The sequence below is a fragment of the Typopeltis vanoorti genome, chromosome 4 (assembly GCF_054136105.1).
Source record: "Typopeltis vanoorti isolate ZY-2024b chromosome 4, IOZ_Tvanoo_1.0, whole genome shotgun sequence".
NCBI lineage: Eukaryota > Metazoa > Arthropoda > Arachnida > Uropygi > Thelyphonidae > Typopeltis > Typopeltis vanoorti.
Genome location: NC_143552.1, coordinates 41,350,691 through 41,366,252, shown reverse-complemented (window position 1 = coordinate 41,366,252; position 15,562 = coordinate 41,350,691). Strand labels below are relative to the sequence as shown.

The 15,562-nt window shown below is 36.0% G+C and overlaps 1 protein-coding gene across 1 annotated transcript in view; it reads right to left on the bottom strand.

Moving 5' to 3' along the window:
- The window catches only part of LOC150107252 (tRNA dimethylallyltransferase), a 193,727-nt gene that overhangs the window by 149,553 nt on the left and 28,612 nt on the right, over nucleotides 1–15,562 (bottom strand). Inside the window, exon 4 of the mRNA XM_090391751.1 lies at nucleotides 11,223–11,566. Within this exon, the coding sequence (XP_090247877.1) occupies nucleotides 11,223–11,566 (344 nt within the window). The remainder of the gene's footprint in view (nucleotides 1–11,222; nucleotides 11,567–15,562) is intronic.

Sequence of the window (15,562 nt, the reverse complement as noted above, 5' to 3'; positions counted from 1 at the left end):
ACATGCAAAAGTAGCTAAAGTTCATGGGAAGACTTTGGTAAGAATATGTGACATTTCGTAAGGATGGCAAAATGTTTTCATAAAAAACTTATAATTGGAGGAAAAAGTATTCTAAAATCAGAGATGATAAAGATGACACAAAAACTGAAGATAAAAATATTCTAGAAGTCTGGAGTAATTTCTTTGAAAGAATCCAATCAGGTTTCTTACACCTGACTAAACCAGGCTCTACTAGAGGGCATGATAAAAAAAGACAGTACAGAAGAGAGAGTGAGAGCAAATAATACAAAGCTTATTTTTTTTACTATTAAAGTAGAAAATATGTAACTTGATGTGCTGTGTTATATTATGTAAATTTATATGTAAGTTATGTAACTTTAAAGAGCTGGAAATTGTATTTGCTAAATTATCTAATTTAGCAAATAAACAACCCCTATCAATTCCATGTTAGTATTGGAAGGAAAAATAAAATAAAAAATAAGGATGTGAGAGAAAGGATGAGAAGATGTAGAAGACATAGGCCTGATTCGTCAGCTATGCCAGTCCCGAGCCCGGAAAAAATTTGGGGAGATTGAGATGGTGCCATACTTCCCCGTAAAAAGGGACCTCATGCCCATTAGATCATCATACGAATAAAGAATATACACAAACCAATCTATTGGATGTGAATTTTATGGTACGTGTCAATTTGGTATTAGCCAGTGTATGGTTTACCTATTTATTTTTCCTCAGCATTGAGTTAGTCCATATTAGAGCATGGATGTGGTGGTTTTCTTTTGGTGCTCCAGTTTCCTACCACATTACACAAACACCAAACTGATCTTGAACACATTTCATAGTAGTGTACTTCTAGATGTATGAATTTGGATAATTCATGGCATTTGTGTTATTGCCACCTTAGTTAGATTGTTTATTGGCAGAAGGCTGATAATACATTCAGATTAATCTCATATCAATTCTTTTTCAGGAAGTTCATGTCATACGAAACATGAATATATCTATCCAATTCATGTATAAAATAATTTTAGTTTCATTATTTGCTTTTCATTTTTCTCAGAATTTCTTTATTTCAATTTTTTTAGCTGTAATGCACATGTGACAATCCTCAATATTCACCTCTCATTGCATTAAATTCTCAGCTGTGTTTCACATGTATTGTGACATTGCTTAAACCTAAACTGACTGTTTTTTTGTTTGTTTGTTTTAGTTTTTTTTTTCAAATAAATGCAAACAATGATGATGACAAAGTATAATCATAATATTTATAACACTGGACCACTCTTATGCCATGAGGTAAACATTTGCTTTTGCTTATATGTGGTGGCCAACCTGGATTAGTAAATGTCACTTAATGTATGTGTGTGACTTTTCAAAAATCCCTACACTTTGCTGTTGCAGTATATGTGATACCTCTTATTGTTAATTGAAAAATCCTGCATAGGAAAAAAAGCAGGCAACAACAAAAATTGCTAAAATGGCAAGCTGTGCATGTTTTGTATGTTCTGAAAATAGGAAATGATACTTCCTTTCAAAATTCAAAGCAGTGAATTGTATATTGCTCTGCTAAGCATGATTTACTTAACACAATAGTAAGAGAGCTAAATAAATTCTTAAACAATGTACCAGTGCAGTTCAATTCCTGATATTAGAAATAAATGCATACCCTGGTCAAATGACATATTAGGTTACAGACCATCATCGTATAATGAATCATGCCCTTCTTCCCTCCTTCCCAGTTGGTGATGCATATAATGGTTAATAACCTTTTAAAGCAGTTATATACACTGCTTGGAAGGAAGTCAATGGACACCCCCCCCCCCCAATGGGCAAGGTGCATCATGCCATGTGACAGGTCACATGTTTGTAGCTGGTATAAACTGGAAGAATACAATGCTCCCAAATCAGTGCAACTGCCCAGGTGAACTGGCTGTGAGAAGGGAACTGAAAGTTTGAAAGGGCGTTGCAATAGGATGCCATGTTGGAGGCCTATCTGTTTGGCAATTTGTTGACAAATTAGGCCATCCCAGGTCAACAATAAGTGATACCATACCGAGATGGAAGCACAGGGAGTCAACTGTAAGCGGATGATTCACAACACTCACTGAATATGACTATAGGGTGTAGGTTTCCACAAAGGATAACATGTAAAAACCACCATTCATTGTTTGACATGCCCGGTTGTGTCCTAGTTGATGCCCAGAATTCTGGGAATCAACTAGAACACAGATCGGAACAAAAACCGAGGCTCGTAACATGGATTTCCATGGTAGGACTGCAATATGCTAGTCCCACGTTATCCAAACCAACATGCAATGTCGTCATTAGTGGTGCAAAGAGTATAGTGATACAGTGGGACATGATATCTTGAAGAGCTAAGTTATGGAGCAACAAATCATGCTACACCTGGCCGCAGAGGATGCAGCGTGATGGTATGGTCCTGATTTTCCTGGTTTGGCCTCGCACCTTTGTTTGTGGACCATGAACATTGAAGTCCGAGAGGTGTCTGAACATTCTGGACAACAAAATGCTTCCTACTTGGAGGCATTTCTATTGAACTGACTATTGGTTCTTCAAGCAAGACAAGGCACTGTGTCATAAGGCGGCCGCTGTAACATCACCACACTTGACTGGACTCCACAGAGTCCTGATTACAACCCTTATGAACATCTGTGGGATGAACTGGAGCATCAGGTGAGGTCAAGGGACATCTGCCCCACAACAGTCCAGGACTTCATTACATTACTACAGGAAGAATGGTCCAAAAAGTATGCCTTGTAGAATTGCTGCAATCCTTGTTTGCAGTGAAGGAGGTTCTACATACTATTAAAATGGGTACAATGGCTGTTTATTCCTCACACTACGGTGTCCACTGACTTCTTTTCAAGCAGTGTACATGTGTAAATTATGTAAATAAATAATTTATTGATATCAGCTATCTTCTTCTTCTGCAGCTTGTTCCACTTAAGCGGGGTCGCTGTTCTCGGTGACTCTCCTCCACATCCTTCTGCCATGAGCTGTAACACATCCAAGTCCTCCCCACCAGCTCCCCCTCCATCTCTTCTTTGGCTGCCCGTGCTTCCTCCACCCTTGCACATCCATCTGCATGACCTTTCTTCCTACATACTCATCCTCCCTTCTAATCACATGACCAAACCATCTCAACCTTGCATCATGTATCTTCGATGCAAATTTCTTAACTTTCACCGTTCCCCTTACATAGTCATTTCTCAGACAATATTTTCTGATCACACCGCAAATCCACCTAAGCATTCTCATCTCCGCTACCTCCATCCTGCTGATGTTATTTTTCCTCAGGGCTAGTTTCCACAGCATACATCATAGCTGATCTCAATACTGTCCTGTAGATTTTGCCTTTTATGTGGGTGGTCTGAAAGGTTTTTGGCCTAACAATGAAAAAAACAAATTTATAATTTAAAAATTATTATTTTTCAACATAATCTCCCTTAAGACTAATACATTTATTCCAGTGATACTCGGCACCATTATCCCATCCCTGTAGTGGTTCTCAGTAAGATCTACAAACACTCCTCTACTGCTGCAATCACCTCTTGATTCGAAGAAAAACGCTCACCAACGAGGAAGAATTTTAGTTTTAGGAAGAGATAGAAGTCAGAGGGAACCAAATCTGGGGAATAGGATGGATGTTCCAACAATTCATAGTGCAGATCCCTTAATTTTCTCATTGCCAAAACACTTTTGTGGGCAGGTGCATTGCCCTGATGAAAGTTGATTTTTTTTCTTCTGCAAACTTGGTCTTTTACTCACTAATTTTTTCGTCTAGTATGGTTAAAAGATTGGAATAATAATTCTCAGTTATTGTTTTACCCTTTTCAAGATAATTAATAAAGAAAATGCCTTTAGCATCCCAAACACCGATGCCATGCCACTGTCTTCTTTGGAGCTGAACAATCAGCTTCTGTCCACTGTTTTGGTTGCTGTTTGAATTCTGGTGTGTACTGGTGAATCCAAGTCTCATCCTTAGTCATAAATTGACGCACAAAATCAATTTTATTCTTGTTAAAACGTTTCAAACACTGTTCAATGGTTTTCATGAGAGTGCATTTTTGAACTGCACGGCTCCCATCTCGCGCAAAGCTTTATCATTTGCAATTCTTTATGCAAAATATATTCTACACGTTCTTTTGAAATGCCTATAGTCTCAGCAATTTCATGCACTTCGATTTGCCGGTCATCCAAAACCATATCGTGCACTTGATGAATGATTTCTGGTGTCGTTACACTTTTTGGACGTCCTTCACATGGATTATCTTCAAGGCTGGTATGGCCACGTTTAAACTAGGCAGCCCATTTTTTAATTGTTGAAAACGAAGGAGAAGAGTGCCCATAAACTTTTATGAACTTCGAATGAATTTCTTTTGTCGTTAAACCTTCTTTTACAAAGAATTTTATAAGCGCATGATACTCGATTTTATCCATTTCAAGGGATACAGACAACACTTCGGCTTCCGACAGCTGTATAAAAAAACTTACTTGATAGAATGACTTGCAATTTCACAAGGATGCTTGGGACAGATGTATGAAGTTAGCAAAAAAAAATCTTGCCGATAGTGTTGCCATTTATGGTCGAGGCCGAGAACTTTTCAGGCCATCCATGTAGATTGCTCGGCACCCTCTTATCGCATAGCACTTCAGCCATCTCTCTGCAGTTCCTCCATCCCGCTTGTATACTGCTTCTCACTTCCTTCTCAGCCTCTCAATCCTCTTTCACTGTTGAGCCTAAGTATCTAAAGTCCCTAACCTTCCTGATTACATTTCCTTCCAGCTCCGTCTCCAAGCTGCCATTCACTTTGCAACACATATACTGTCTTACTTCTGCTCAGCCTTATACCTCTCTCCAAGTACTTTCCTCCACCTTTCCAGTTTAGCTGCCACTTCTCTTGATTATGCATACAGCATGATGTCATCTGCATACAACATTGTCCAAGGCACGTCTTCTCCCACCTCCTCCATTACCACCTCCATTACAATATTAAACAGGAATGGACTTAATGCTGACCCTTGATGCAAGCCAACTGTAACTTGAAAACTTTCCTTCTCTCTCAGGCAGGTCTGAACTCGTCTTCACATTTCTGTACATCTCCTCCACCAACCTGACATATTTCTCCAGTACCTTCCTCTCCCTCAGACACCTCGAGACATCTTGCCTTGGCACTCTACCATACACTTTCTCCAGATCAATAAACACCAGATGTAGCTCCCATATAATGTATACACATAAACTCCTACAATCACCCAACATGAAAACTAGGTATCATTAATACACTAAAAAACAGGGCTTTGAAGATTTGCTCCAATGAAAAAGCATTAAAGATGAATTAAAAGTTATCATCAATGCCTCACTAAAAAATAGCTACAGCCAAAATACTTTCAACAAAATTATTCACAAGACCTCACTTAAAAACAAAAATAAACTGGACTACAATAAAACTGTAACCATTCCATACATTAAAGGGATATCAGATAAAATAAACAGTATACTACAGAAATACAACCTAAAGTCACCTTTAAATCTCCAGCAAAATTACAGCACTTACTCAACTCATCCAATGATCCACTTCCTCTGCTGGCCCACCCTGGAGTATACCGTATTAACTGCACTTGTAATTTGTACTATATAGGGGAAACAGGAACATAAACGGCACATTAAATTTAATTACTATGGTAAAGCTGGCCTTTCTGATCATGATCTGAATACTTTACATAGAACTGACTGGAAAAGCATCTGTTGTTTACATCACACCAGTGGTTAAATTCAGCTGGGGCCCGGGCCTAGATCCGTAACATTTTTCTGTTTTGCGACTTTTCTCCCTTTACGGTAATTATGCCTACATTATTGTGTTATTATTCAACAATTGTTTACAGTTTTGAATGTGTATATAAAGTCAATATCAACAGTCGCCTAATTACAAATGCATGATGAAAGTGACAGGGAGGTTTGGAGCTTCCTGTAATGCATTATGTTGCAGTGATTGACAATCAAACATTATTGCAGCCCAGTTTTCGGGAATTTTGACAGACTCGTAGCAATATTTTGTCTTTTCTTTTGTTGGCAACACTGTCAGCAACAATCAGTAACCAACAACAGAACAGCATTAGCAGTTGTTTATCAGAGCTCGTGATTGTGAGAAGCACAAAGAAAATCATAATATTTTTGTGTTTATGTAGGCCTACTATTTCAACTATGGATAAGTACATTGGTACCTTCTTTAAACGGAAAAATAGCTCAGATGACAGTGATAATACAAAACGAGTTTGTAATGACAGTTTGTGTGCAGTTTCTGAAGAGAAAGAAGTCTGTATCGAATCCACAGAACACAGGAATTCCATCAGTTGCAATGCAATAATATTATTAATACGTTGAACGAAAGGAAAGATTTGCTGACTTGCTGGACGCTCGACTAGTGGATAGCACTCATATTTATGATCCTTACTTTAAAGGCCCTGGAGCTTATTAGTTTAGAATTTAACCACTGCATCACACCAAAATGAAACGTGGTACTAACGTTAATTTAAGGAGGTGTGCGAAATTCTTATCAACCACCCTAATCTTAACAATAATGGTGGTCTAAAAATCTCAAGAATATGGAAGCCACATATTTTACCCGCATAACCTTTCTCCCTTTTTGTAGTTTAGATTGTTTAAAAATATACTACCATTTAGTGTAGTGCGTTTGTTAGACTTGTTTCTCAACACTCAGTTTCTTATAACATGGTATTCTTAACTCAGTGCACCTGTTCTTTAAAGATTTAATTATAAATAGGACTATAGGTAATCCAGGATCTTAAATCTAATATAACAATTTTCATATTAAATTAGGACATCACTTTTGCTGTAATAAAACTATCTATGTGAAAAAAATTTTCTCTGATGTCATAAACAGAACATAGCTTTGAGCGTTTTGTAATTCTTTTATTATATTTCATTTATTTATTTTATTTTACTTTTAATTTTTTTTTCACTAGAGGTCAGGCCAGTAGAATAACTGTTGATCAAATCATTGTCTCTTTAGCATACTATGTGAAATGTAACATAGCTTGTCTCTGTATATATGCGTATACTCCAGATGATGACCTTAATATGAAGGTCGAGACATCGGGAAATTAAAATAATTATTTCTAACACGGTTGCAGTCTACATAATTTGCCTGAAATGAATAATGATCACTGTGTAACACTAAAGGAAAGGAAGTTAGTAACGATGCAAGTTCTTCATGTAGTACTATCATAATATCCTGTACACTCTTTGAGGGTACATGTCAGGAATTCGATGATGTGATGATGATGGTATCGCTTTGCCGGCCTGGTTGGCCAAGTGGTTAGCACATTTGCTCTCCAAACAATAGGCCACAAGTTCGAACCTCACCATGAATGTTTCTGATTGTCTTTAGGTGGAAGATGAATTGTATCACCCAGTGTGAGACCACCATCCCACTTACTGGAGGCCTGAAGTGATGAAAAAATTCAATGATTGGTCTCTAGAGCAGGATTTCCAGATTATGTAAAAATAAATTTTATATTAAAAAAAAAAAAGTCAAATCAATATTGCATAAAACAAAAAAAGAGAGGGGAGACATCACAAGGCATGAGTGAGAACTGGTAAATATTCTCATTTTATCATACAAATTTGGACAAAGTGCTTATTTTATCTCACATATGGACCAAGTGCTCATTACAACAGGCATAAACACCAACAGTTATGTAACTACTAGGGTATGCACAAAAAACTGCCAGTAGGAATTAACAACAGGTGTTAATTCCTACTGAGTGTAAAACTCTTGCTTTTTTTTTTCTTTTGTACGTGTAAATTACATCCATGAAAGGCTATTAGCCTATAATACATTAGCTTTAGTACCCGGATGAATAAGGGTTAAATGAGAATAACTATCTCATCCTGGAGAACGGAATTCATCTACTATCTAAAGACATTCACAAAACATTCATAACCCATGGTGGAATCTAAACCCCCCAAAGCCTGTTAATTGTTGGAACTGTGTATACAAAAGTATACTTTTAAGAAGTATACACAAGAGTATACAAAGGAGCATGCAGGTAATTATGTCTGTACACAGATGCTAGGAATATCAGAAACAATATATATTGTTTAATATATTGGGATCTCATATTGTAGGCACTAACTGGCATCGTGCAAAGGGGTACAGCATTTTTAGGAAGGATAGACAGGGTAGGAGAGGAAGGGGCATGCTGTTAATGATATTTGATGACTTGAATCCAGTTAGAGTTGATGACTGCAATACTAGTAAGAGTTTTTCATGTGGCAGTGAGTTTGAAGAAATTTGATGTGAGGTGGAGGATCACATAGAAAAAATAGGGTTATGTTCCAAAATCTTTTTTTTTTTAATTATATTAACAACAATGACATATCCAACAAAAATATATTTTTATTTAATTCAGGTAATTCATGTAAGTTAAGAAAACAAACTATGAAACAAACGCACAGTATAAACTTATAAAAATTACAAATTGTACGTAAACTTCATTGCACATAATGCAGAAATGTTTTAGGCAAAATAAAATAAAGTGCATATTTTAATCAGCATCACTGTCTTCAAAACTAACATTTAGTAGATGTTCTTTATTTACGAGTGGCCGGATGTTGTCATCGCTTGAAAACTCTTGGACATCATTTGTATAATTCCCATTGCATACTTTGGCTGGTTTAGTTATTAAGAAGTCAATAATAAGACCTTACTTACCACTATGCTGCAATTTTTATTAAGTTCATGATATAAGCTAAACAGATATCCAATTGTCTCGTGAATTTTTCGGAGTGCTCCATTGAGGGATCATTATCCATAAAATAACTTCCTAACTTTCTTGCCAAGTCCAATCCTTCTGCTTATTTTTTTAAACTGAATTCTTTAACGGATTCATCACAATCAGAATCTTCGGCAGAACTTTCCACACCATTTGGTTTAATGTCATCCATTAAAATACCACTTCCTCCTCATTTAAATCTATTTCCCCATCAATTAATTCACTAATTTCGTTTTCAACCATATCGCAAAAGCCCTCTAAGTTGCCATTACTATAAAAATAAATTTTTTACATAAAAAAGCATTATATATTGTATGTAACTCACCAGAAAATAGAGTGCTCAATTTGAGATTAACACACTTATGATTTTTAATGCGCTTTCCTGGCAGAAAACGAAGCCAATTTTCAACAATAAGTTATCTTTGTTACTATGTTGATGATTATACATTATAGATGATTATAGATACTAAGAGAGTAACTGTTATTTAAGAAAGTAACTCTCCCAAGAGTAAGTATTTGTCTTAGTGTACATAATCAACATAGTAATGAAGATAACTCAAACCCTACAGCCTACATCCCCTTACCGTATCTAAGTTCTCTTTCTCCTAAACTGGCGAAAATCCTGAAGAAATTTAATGTTAAAGCATATTTCTCCACCTTTCCAAAACTCCAATCTTGCCTCAGTCAACCTAAAGTAAAACACAACCTCCTTTAGGTCCCAGGAGTATACAAAATTATTTGCAGTTGCAGCAAACCATATTATGGCCAGACAGAAAAGTCCATCTCTTTCAGCCTAGAAAAGTGGGTCTTAACCTTTTTAGTGATTGGCACCCCCTTGAAAAATGTGTTTCTATTACTTTATTTAGGAAATTACATCTATTGCAAGATAATTTATTTATTGAAAAATAAACACATGCATTTAGATACATCCACATCCACTGAGCTACACAGAGCCTGTGTAGCTCAATGGATGTGATGTTTGCACACCACAGCGCTTAACCGCACAAAGGAAGACTTGCTTTCGATTCTAGTTGGCGACTAGAGGATATTTTTCTAAGCCTTTTTTCAACCGGTTCCCGAGTTAGTCGATCTCTGGCATGGGCAAGTGGGTTTTTCCTCCCAGAAACTCGAGTTTTTCGTCGTGTTAACTCAAGAAAACTTTTACTTCTTATTTTATTTCTTATACTTCAAGAGGTTAAGAGTATGTCCTGCTGATTCACCACCATGCTGATTGTTGGAATGCTTTAACAACTTTGACAGTTTAAGATTGGAGTTTGAAAATATTTTGCAAAAATGCATTGTGGTCGTTGTGTACCATCTTTTTCTGTTGTACAAGTGAATCCATAAAAAACATAATCTTCTTCTCGTTGGCATTTTTTTTTGAACATAACGAGGGTTACTACAATCAATAAAATAATTATAATTTTTCAAAATTTGCAGAAAACCTTTATGTAATTAATTGATCATATCCGGTATGGGCTTTAGTCACCGATTAATGTTAGTAAATTAAAGAAAATTAGCATTCGTTTCTGCATCAAACCACTCATTAATGTTCGTACTCAGAGTAAGTGAACACGTGCACCTATCAACCAGTTTCTTATTGTACTGCATGTGCTGGTAAGTGCGAAGTGCTGAGACAAAGGTAGAGAGGGTAGGAGTCCCAAAAGTCGATGTAGCGTTCGCTAGTTTCTCACAGGTGGTAGTTTCCATTGAAAATTTAGCAACTTCTCTCGTACCCCGGTGGTTCTTAACCTGGGATGTGTGCATCCCAGGTTAAGAACCACTGGCCTAGAGGAATGTGACATTTCTCACAACAGAACCCATGCTGGTGCCCTAACCAGCCATGTTTTATTCTCTGCCAATACCAATGTTGAAGGACAACAACATCAAATAGACGAACTTAACTTCAAACATCCATAAATGCTCTGATGAATTGGAAAGACGTATCTTGGAATCCAAAGAAATAGCTCTCGACCCTACCCATCTAAACAGCAATCTCAGTTACAGCCTACCTAATTCACAAAGTGCTGTAATCCAGTTTTGGTGTACTTGTGATATCATTCACACACAAAGTGCTTCACGCCAGAACTAACACTCGGACTCAATTTCAAACACAACTACTACTTGTTCTAAACTCTATGTTTGTCTAAAGTACAATATATTTTTAAGATGTTGTTTTCTCCATGGTACTGTATTCACCTGGCAAAGTCGGCATTTCCGATGAAACTAGTAGAGAAACCTTAGTAAATCTCTTATATATTTTTTTTCTTGGTGTTTAAGTAAGTTAATAATTATAAACATGTCACTAAACCGAGTCAATTATTCTGTAAATATATATATATATATATATATATATATAAATATATTGATGCAAAATAAAAATTGAAAAATAGGTCATAACTAACCTTACAATTTTTCTTCGATCATGTTGGTGTAAGCTATTGGCCATATCTGGATCTGTTTTTGACAACAAATGGTGAAGTTGCTTAGATGACACATGAGATAAATTATCAAAAGTTATTCGTCTGCTAAAAATATTTTCAAGCATTTTCTGATCACTGCTAATATTAGACGTGGATGATGAATCACCACCTTCCCCTTCTATATAACTGTTGTGTGTTAATTTTGTAATATCATTCAAAGCATTTTCACCTCCAGTAAAGCTCTGGTTATTGTTAGATGGTTCCTGTGATTCGCACTTTAATTGTTCTTTATCTTTTTCAAACAACAGCTTATCTTCATCGAATTTCTAGGATTTAAAAAGAAAACGAGATACAAAGAATGCTGCAATTAAAATTGTAAACTGAACTCATTAGTAGAAGACAAAAAAACAAAAATAGCAAATTTTTAAAGAACATTTTATTGTCATATTTAGTATATTTTAGTATAGACAATATATACATATATAGATATACAGTGTCCCATAATTCTTAGTGCAGCGTTAAACTTTAATAGGTCTAACATTATAAAAGTTAGATTAATAGTATATAATAGCTTAAAGAGTATGTAATTAAGTTTTATCTACAATGATTTGTTTCTTATTAGTGCTCAACATGACCGCCATCTTGTGCGATGCATGTAATTAGGTGATTTTCAAAGTTCTGGAAAGTGTTTAGTACTTGCTGAGCAGTGATTGACTGCATTGATTGCATTTGTAATTTTAGTCTTAAGGTCATCTAGAGAAGCAGGTTTTGAAGCATACACGACTGTTTTGATGTGACTACATAAGAAAAAGTCTAATGGAGTCGGGTCAGGTGACAGAGGTGGCCACACAAGAGCATCTCCTCTACCGATACACCTGTCTGCAAAAGTATCATCCAGAAACTTTCGTACCTGTGTCGCATAGTGACAGGGTGCCCCATCCTGTTAGAAGATGGTTTCATCCATAAGATTTAATATCTTTAATTCGGGAATAAAAAAATTCTGAAGCACTGCTAAATAAGATTCACCCCTGACAGCGGGTTCATTGAAAAAGAATGGCCTAATAATGCAACACCTCTAAACCGTGCACCACACATAACGTTTGGTGAGTCTTTTTTGTGTTGCCACATTTCCTGAGGCTTCTCTGTACCACAAATGCGGCAATTGTGATGGTTAACTTTCCCACTTATGCGAATGTTGCTTCATCTGAAAAAGTCAACATCTCATTAACATCTTCATCAATTGACAAAAATCCAACCTGGCATGATAATCCTCTTCTTGTAGCATTTGAACAGTCGTAATTTTGTGAGCATGCTTATGGATATATCTAGTTAGAATTCTGTGCACTGTGGTTTTTAGTACATTTAACTCAGTAACAACATGTCACACTGATTTCTTGGAACTCTTATCAAATGCCCTTTTGATTTCGACCACATTCGCTTCCCTTGATGAATGTCTCCCCGATCTGGGTTAGTCATGAATTGATCCAGTTTCTTTGAATTTTTCCATCTAATTATTAATTAAATTTCTGTGGGGGAGCCTCGTTATTATAATGGGCAGAGAATTTTCTTCTTACTACTGTTATGGACTTGAGTTCAGCAAGATACAGGATGCAACTGACTTTTTTTTCAACATTTGCCATCTTCAATCACATAATCTAAAAAAAAAAAAATAAAAATAAAAAAAAAATGTAATGAAAAAATAATATTCATGCATCAAAAATTCTAATAGTTATACTTTTACTGTAAATGACATTTATTGCAACTCTGTAACTGTGATGCTTTTGAAGCAGTTAAACATCAAAATTGCACTAAGAATTATGAGACATCCTGTATGTATGTGTCTATATATATAGCATAGACAATAAATACAACAACAAAGTGATAATACATTTTCTAGGTTAATAGTGCTGCTTTTTTTTTTTTAATACAAAGATAAACCTTTCACAACTATGTAATATTATTATTATTATTGTTCCGGGCAACTCCAAGGAGTCGACAGACTCATTGAGGGAGGCCCTAACATGTCAAGAACAACTATGCGACATTGACACAGTATCTATCATACCTTGCCTTGAACACATTCACGGTCGTAGCACCCACAACAGACTCTGGAAGCTTATTCCACTCATTCACCACTCTCCAAGTAAAAAACCTAGCTCTAACACCCTTGTCAACCACGCTCTTGCCAAGCTTCCATGCATGGCCCCCTAGTCCTCCCACCACCAGTCATATTTTCAAAAATATCTTCTGGATCAATCTTGTAGAAACCCTTCAGTAATTTGAATGTCTCAATCATATCACCCCTCCTTTGCCTATCGTCCAATCTCTGCAACCCACAAATCTTCAACCTATTCTCATAAGGTTCATTCCACAGACCTGCTATCATCTTGGTCACCCGTCTCTGGATCCTCTCCACTTTCTCCCCATCACGAAGAAACACTGGTGCCCATAACTGGGCACAGTAGTCCAGATGGGGTCTTATCAAGGCTCGATACAGAGGAACAACAACTTGTTTGTCTCTGCATGTTAAAGTATTTTGCAGAAGCCAAGTGATTTGATGAGCTGATTTAGTCACTTTTGCAATGTGCCCCCTAAACTTCAACTCCCTATCCACCAACACTCCCAAATCCCTGGCCTCATCAATCTCTTGGAGTATGGTTCCACCAATGCGATATACTGCTGCTATTCTTTTCATCCCAAAGTGCATAACCTTACACTTTGCCACATTAAATTGACATCCATTTTTCCTAGCCCAGTCCTCTAAACTATCCAAATCATCCTGTGCACTCACAATTGCTCTACCCAACTTTGCATCATCAGCAAACAAGTGAACACTTCCTCTCAAATCCTTTCCTATATCATTGATGAACAAATTGAAAAGCAGTGGTCCAAGAACAGAGCCCTGCGGCACACCACTAGTCACAAGCAGTCTTTTAGACTCCACTCCTGCATAAACCACTCTCTGTTATCTCTCCTTCAACCACCCTCCTATCCATCTCACCAACCCTATATCTATCCCCATCTGCTCCAGTTTACTGATTAGGGTTCCATGTGGTATCCTGTCAAAGGCCTTAAAATTGTTTTAAAAACATCCTAACTTCAAGTGATAGTGAAGAAAATACAACTATAAAGCAAATTAATAATGACTAACTATGGATTTATGACTTATGTGAGACTTTAATTAGCACAGAATTTTTGCCCTAGTATCTAGATCATCTTCAGTATGACTTTCAAATTATACACATAGAAGAGAAAAACCAGAAAACTCAACAATGAAAAGGCACTAGCTACTCATACATGATATCAAGTGGCCCATTATAAAATACATCAAGGTCCTAACTGTACAAATTTAAACAAGAGACAAAATATTATTTAATTTAAACCAATTACTGACAGCAGAAAAGAACTATTTCCTATAATAGGGATAATTTCAGATCATTTCTGTCCAGATTTGAGACAATGTACCAAAGTTCTATAACTCTAAAATGATAAACCATATCAGCCTCTTCCAAATTTACAGAGTATTTACATTTCAGAAATGAAGAATCTAAATGATGAATACTAATATTTGTAGATTTAGGGACACAAAAACACACGTGTTGAACAGATTATTTTATTAATTACTAATAAAATAAAACTTGACGTTTCGACCTCTATATCGAGGTCATCATCAGAAGAATACAACTGTATAAGGAACCAAGCTACATGCTCATGCCCTGTATACCGGTAAACTAAATCTATGTAGTTAATAAATCCTTTTTCCTAGCCTGACCTCTAGTGATAAAAAAAAATAAAAAAATATAAAATAAAATAAAATAAAAAAAATAAAAAAAAAAAATAAAAAATATATAAAAAAATTATATATATATATATATTATAAATAAATACAACTACAATAAACTGCTAAAGTTCTCATGTATTAATCTTCTTCTGGATAGTTCTGAATGTTATAAAATGATTTCTTTCAGTTGCTGTTGAATGTTCCAAACACTTCACCAGACTGTCTTCTTGTAGTGGGATTTTAAAATACGAATGGAAACATCATGTATACTAAATTCAAACAAAAAACTAAGCACCAACTTAAACAAAACCGAAAATCTAGCCCTTAAATCCTTAAAAAATAACCAAGACATTATAATAACAAAAGCAGATAAAGGCAATGCACTGTCCTTTTAGACCGTACAACATACATTGAAAAAATGAATCATTTAATATCGGACCACAACACCTACCAAATGGTAAGTGTTGTGGTCCGATACACCCCCACAAAACATAACAAAAAGAAAACAACTGAATTAATCAAATCCGTCCACACATGGCCC